The sequence below is a fragment of the Lepidothrix coronata genome, unplaced genomic scaffold (assembly GCF_001604755.1).
Source record: "Lepidothrix coronata isolate B3197 unplaced genomic scaffold, Lepidothrix_coronata-1.0 Scaffold116, whole genome shotgun sequence".
NCBI classification, from domain to species: domain Eukaryota; kingdom Metazoa; phylum Chordata; class Aves; order Passeriformes; family Pipridae; genus Lepidothrix; species Lepidothrix coronata.
This window is the reverse complement of record NW_016690296.1, coordinates 2,747,275-2,753,099: the sequence shown is the minus strand read 5'-3', so window position 1 is coordinate 2,753,099 and position 5,825 is coordinate 2,747,275. Positions and strand designations below refer to the sequence as shown.

The 5,825-nt window shown below is 43.6% G+C and overlaps 1 protein-coding gene across 8 annotated transcripts in view; it reads right to left on the bottom strand.

Moving 5' to 3' along the window:
• The window catches only part of ADAD1 (adenosine deaminase domain containing 1), an 8,457-nt gene extending 2,665 nt beyond the window's left edge, over nt 1-5,792 (bottom strand). The window contains exons 1-9 of one of the 8 annotated variants that reach the window (XM_017825200.1): nt 5,707-5,792; nt 4,801-5,006; nt 3,741-3,899; nt 3,142-3,309; nt 2,548-2,616; nt 1,919-2,041; nt 1,677-1,800; nt 1,323-1,493; nt 147-373 (exon numbers count right to left, since the gene is read on the bottom strand). In XM_017825200.1, the coding sequence (XP_017680689.1) occupies nt 147-373; nt 1,323-1,493; nt 1,677-1,800; nt 1,919-2,041; nt 2,548-2,616; nt 3,142-3,309; nt 3,741-3,899; nt 4,801-4,987 (1,228 nt within the window). In that variant the 5' untranslated portion in view covers nt 4,988-5,006; nt 5,707-5,792. Of the gene's footprint in view, nt 1-146; nt 374-1,322; nt 1,494-1,676; nt 1,801-1,918; nt 2,042-2,547; nt 2,617-3,141; nt 3,310-3,740; nt 3,900-4,800; nt 5,007-5,274; nt 5,661-5,706 lie in introns of those variants that run through there. The other 7 variants (XM_017825201.1, XM_017825199.1, XM_017825197.1 and 4 more) reach the window with 7 other exon arrangements.
• Between the last annotated feature and the right edge of the window lie 33 nt (nt 5,793-5,825).

The window sequence follows — 5,825 nt, the reverse complement described above, 5'->3', positions numbered from 1 at the left end:
AAATACATACGCCCTTAGTACCTTTTCAGAAAAATACTGTAATTCTTTAGAGAATCATCCGGTTTAGTTAATGGTTTATAAAATGTTAATCAAACCAGAACACAAAAACATACAAAGACCCCACTGAAATTTTGCATTAAACTTACCCACAAGAATATTGCTGATATACACTGGTTCAATGAAGTGACTCAGCAAGGCCCCCTGAAGACCAACCACCTCCCACTTTGTCAGTTTGTCACTGCCTGACATGCTGCTCACTCTGACAGTTTTAGGGGGACAACAAACAGCCAGGTAAATCCTGCCTTCCAGAGCCACATGGAGACTCAATTCTTCGCTGGCTTCGTAAGCAGATAGAGATTGTGGACCTAGATGTCTACAGTAAGATGAGAATGGCTTTCAGTGAGAAGGCACTCTGATTAGAGATTATTGTAAAGTGATATCTAATACATTATTAGAGAACAAATGCTTATTTTTGGCTTAAGTAACATACCACCTGTTAGTAAGTGGCCACACTTTGCTACTCAACGCATTACTTGCAAGTAGCTCCCTCCTAAAAATTTCTTTAAATAACTCCATACATAAGCCAATCCACTGTATGAGAAGAAAATACTTCTCTGAGTTTGTCTCAAGACAGGACACGTCAGAAGGGGCAAAAAGAGAAAGTGGTGAACCTGTGACCCATCAAGTATTTCAGGGTAGTTTACAAATGCATCCAGTCTCATCAACCAAGTCTGGGCAGAAGCTACAACACTGAAAGTCACCTAAAACCTCCTGCAGTTCTAACAGAAGGAGCTCCTGCAACGAACTGGCTGTGATTTCCAGGTCACAAGTCTGCCTTCCCAACCCCCCAAATCCAGCATGAAAGCAACTACCTGGATGTATGTATGAAAAAGTTACGATAGTATGACATTACCCTACCAATAAAAGGAGTCACAAAATAATGTTGTCCATAACTGGGTAAACCAATGATTGCTGCTGTTAAATACCAAAACCATTCCAAAAAATCCCAAACTTTCAGAAATTTAATAAAAGTTGGAAGTGTAAAGATAAGCATAGGATTGTATTTGTCCCATCAGGGTTCTCTCATTACCTTTTATCTGCAAAGCACAGCAGTAGACTTTGGTTTCAACTCAAGCCTTTTTGTACTCTAATCTTGTGGTGCAAAGGATGACACTAAGTCATCACATCCACTTGATCAGTGGTTAAGTTCATGATTTATTAGTATTTTAACTGTATGAGAAGGGGGCACGTAGTTATCTGTAATAAACGAAAGCTCTTCCTGAATCTTCCACTACAACATCTCCGAAAACCATGGTACTTACACATCTGACTTTAACTGAGCAGTTCCTTTCGGAAGCTGGTTCATGTAGAGAGAGAAAGCTGTATTTTGCTTTAGGGTGAGCAGTTTAGAGCCTGGTGCTGCACAAAATATGGATCTCTCCGACTTTGCTGGATTTTTATTATAGAACAGCAAGAGATGCCTATACAAATATCTACGAAAGAAAGCGTTTATTAACAGTCAATGTGAAAAAAACTACTCTGCTTACTAACACACAGACACATTTAATTCACGTGATTTGAAAACAATCCAAAAGACACTAGCTACAAAATGCAAGTGCCAAAGTAAAACTGAGAAGAACTGGCTGCAAGGACACTATTTGCAGGCACCTCCTCACCTAAGCAGGGAACGCCTGGCGGTGACAATGGCGTGGCTGTCGTGCAACACTCTGCCACAGGACTCGAGGCGCCGGCTGTAATTACATTCCCCTGTTCCCAGAGCCACAACTTCGTGCTGCCCACCTAAAAAGAGACATTGTGGGAGGTTCATCTGCTCTGGCTGCCATGTGCCCACCAAGCTGCTCTCTGGGAACAGCCCAGGTTTCCCGCTCCCCAAAGCTCACAGTCAAAACAGACTTGCCTTTTTCGATGATGAAGGCAGCCAGTGAACTCCCACAGCTTTGGTACTCGGGATGTTGGGCAGTCAGCCTGCTAAATACTTCTTCCAGTGCTTGTGAAAGTTTTGGATATATAGACCATCCTCCTAAATAAAACAGCAGAAACCAGTGGGACAAATTTGCAAGTGGGAGGGAAAAACCAGACATGAGCAACCACTTGACAAACTTTAAACCTGAACACATGGTGTAAGCACTACTATCAACACACACTTTTGGGATTCTGAAGATTATCAGAATGAAAAAATAAGTTCAAGAACACCTAAGCACTTTATGCTTTTATCATTTATTATAATAAGGCAGTATATTGATCAATTTTGATCACCTATTGCACACTAGTTCAAGTAAGGACAGAAATACTTTTTATTTATACTGTTTATTTCTGTCATCAGTTCACCACCTAAATTCAAGCAATTTAATGAAGTTCCCATTTATGGAACCGACCTAGTGACACTAATTCTTACAGCCTTCTTCGAAGAAAAGATGTTTAAAATAAAGTACCATATAGAGATCACTAAATGTATTAAAAGAGGAACTAAAAAAGGGATCTGCTGGATAATTTGAATCAACAGAGAACAACAAGATCATTCCTTACCAACACAGGTCCTTGAAACACAAGCAGAGTTTGCTGGAGTTTGGAGCTCAGCAGGAACACAAGGAAAATCTAAGAATTTAACAAAATTTTGAAGTGGGATGGACATTGCTAATTTCTAAACATGAATCTCACACTTACTTCCAGCAAGTCAAAGTTTCTAGTTCCCTAAGAATTTCCTTTTCTATCTGAAGTCCTTGTAAACTTACGACTTTTTAGACAACAAACCTTGAAAGAAGATAAACAGTATAGTAACCGAATTCTATTTAAAGCAGTACATCAGTGGGGAGCCCTTATAATCATAAAAATTCAACACCACTTGAGTTGTACTTCATGTTGCTGTACCTAGTGAGTAGCAAATCAAGTGAAACAACAAGTAATTCCTTCAGTATTCTTGGTTCTGTACTACCAACTGATAATACACAAATGACAAAGGAAAAAACCAGTTTCAGAATCAAAAGACATCTGCCCAAAGGATTCAGAAAACCTGACAAAGGCCCTGATGCTCAAGCATTTAATAAACCCAGAGAGGTTTTACATAGGAAACGTTTAGGCCCAGCTTTTTAAAACCTAATTAGGTGTTACTAGAATATTTACCTGAATCTTCAGATGAGTTTGTCCCTGTATTCTCCAAGCTAAGTAGCTCAGCAAGAGCCAATTTAGCTGCATTTAATTTAGATTCCTTCTTGTTTTTTCCCAGCCCGGTCTTGTAGGAAACACCATTTATCACAGCACAAAAGGCAAAATAAGGCCTTATGATATCACCTTTAAAGGAGGAAAAAAAGCAGCCACAATTACTGAATTTATTTTAAGATAATTTATCCATAGCTTTATGCCCTTATATTAATGCCTAGAAAAAATACAAGAGAAAAAAAGACAATTTTGGCGAAACACAATTCATATCTTTCACCTCCACGAGAATTTCGTCGGCTTTCACGTTATGCACGTTTCACAGAGTTCTGGTAGCAGCCAGAATTCTATATAATTCATCTGATCAAATTCTGTGGCACTTCATCATGAGATACAGCTGTGTAGACAATAAAAGGGTAGCCAGAAAGAAACGTATGTGAAGGGTAGTGCAATCAACAATAAAAAAAAAAAATCATCTGTACTAGTGCCACCAGTACTAACTGCAGAAATTCAGATAATCTCAAGGATAAGGAGGTAATACTTTATTTAGGAAAAGAAATATTTACCTGCCACACTAGTTTCTTTCAATTCAAGTTGCAAGTTATGCATTTGGGCAAACTGATGCAAGGCAGATACTGAGTTTATTGCTCCCTCTTTATATTTTGCAATTAACTCCTTTAGCTGCTTCTGTGAGGGAAGTGCTGACAATGGTGATGCGTGTGCCCCTTTAAAGAGAAAAGGTTATTAAACAAAATTGAGAACTAAACACACTCACTGACAGCTTAAATCTGGTTACAATAAATGCTTTTCAGACGCTTCTTAGAAGAACAAAAAGCAACAAGATGTACTGTAGAGCACTACTGCTTTGTGTGGAATCCTACATTAACACCACCAGCAATTCTGAAACGGTATGCATATCTTCTTTTAAAAGCATCAAAGCTTTTCCTCCGAGTAGTAAATCCAACAACCTCTGAATACAGACAGGTATTACGAATAAACACAACCTATATCCCTCTCCCCACTCTTGTAAACCAGTGATCCAACGGATTCAAAACAGCAGAGCCTATGGTTTTTCACACTAAACTATGCAGCAGAACGCCCTGCTGTAAGACACTGTAAAAGTTTCACCAGCCACTAGATGGATAGAATCACCAGCTATATCACACCAGGGTGTGATATACTCAGGCACAAGTACCTCCCAGCCAAGAAGAACTAAAATAAATCCTTGTTTACAAGTCTCATAAACAGGTGCCTTTATCTCAATACAGTTATTCGAAGTGATGGAATTCAAAATACAGCCTGGGACATCTGGAACTGCAGTTTTCTCAACGATATCTACTAAAACTCATGCAACAGAACATTGCCAAAACATAGCCTATACCCCTACACTACTTTCAATGTCTAACTTGAACTTCATAATTATGAAATGCTGCAGACTATAGACAAACTACAAAAGCCTACAACAAATCAGTAGCCAACTTCCAGCGTGCTAAAACATAGCAAGAAGAGGAACAAGTAGGAGAAGATGCTAAGAAAGTCATTAAAGAAAACACAGTGATAAGAAAAAGCAGCACAGGGTTGCAAAACCATTTGCAGCTAATCCCAGCTCGTAACTGAAAGCTATACCTGGATTTTGCATCACCCCTGGTTGCCTGCGCCACTGAGAAGGTGGAGGATTCAGCCCTGGAGTCGCGGGCCCCGAGAGTTTCTTCCAAACGGGCTGCCTGAAAGCCTCACGTGGCAAAATCCTCTTTGCTGCAGTGTCAAAGGCGGGCATCCCAGCATCCTGAAACCAGCCATTGCTGCTCGCCATGTTCTACCAACCTAAGGAACTTTAACAGTAAAGCTGTGAGCGGTAAAGGCACCCCGCAAACTGCAGCTTTCCTAGCTGAGCTGCTTCGCAAGAGCACTACAAACAACTCGCCCTCTGCCCCCCACAGGCCGGGGCAGAACCCAGATCTGGTGTCCTTCCACCCCCTTCCTTCCCTGACCCGGTGTGTCCCTCCAAACCCTCCCTTCCCAGCCGGCACCACCAGGCTGGAAGCCACTTCACCCTTTAGTTAACCACCTTCCCTGACGCGACCAGCTGGAAGGACGCACCAAATCCTCAACCGGCAAACCACGAATGCAGCAAAGCAGATCCCTCTGAAATTTCCGGGACGAGTTCAAGGGTTTGTACCTGCGCTCCTCGTTTAACTCGGACCCTACACCCTCACCTGCTGGGCTCGTCCCGCTGTGGGTGGCTCCTCAGCGCCTGCACCCGGCGGGCATGCGGAGCGCGCCTGAGGCGAAACGAGGGTTGGGGCGCGGGGGAGGGAGGTCCCTGCCGCCCTGAGGCGGGGGGTTCGGCCAGCCCCGGAGCCCTCACGGCACCTCAGACCGCCCTGAGGCGGTGGGTTCGGCCAGCCCCGGAGCCCTCACGGCACCTCAGACCGCCCTGGGGCGGTGGGTTCGGCCAGCCCCGGAGCCCTCACGGCACCTCAGACCGCCCTGAGGCGGTGGGTTCGGCCAGCCCAGGAGCCCTCACGGCACCTCAGACGGCCGTGACAGCACCTCTGCCCGGCGGCCCTTTCGAGGCGGGGCCGCCCCCGCCCCCCCCCTCCCGCCATTTCGTGAGGGGCAGCTCCTGCCAACAGGGAGCGGCCGAGGCG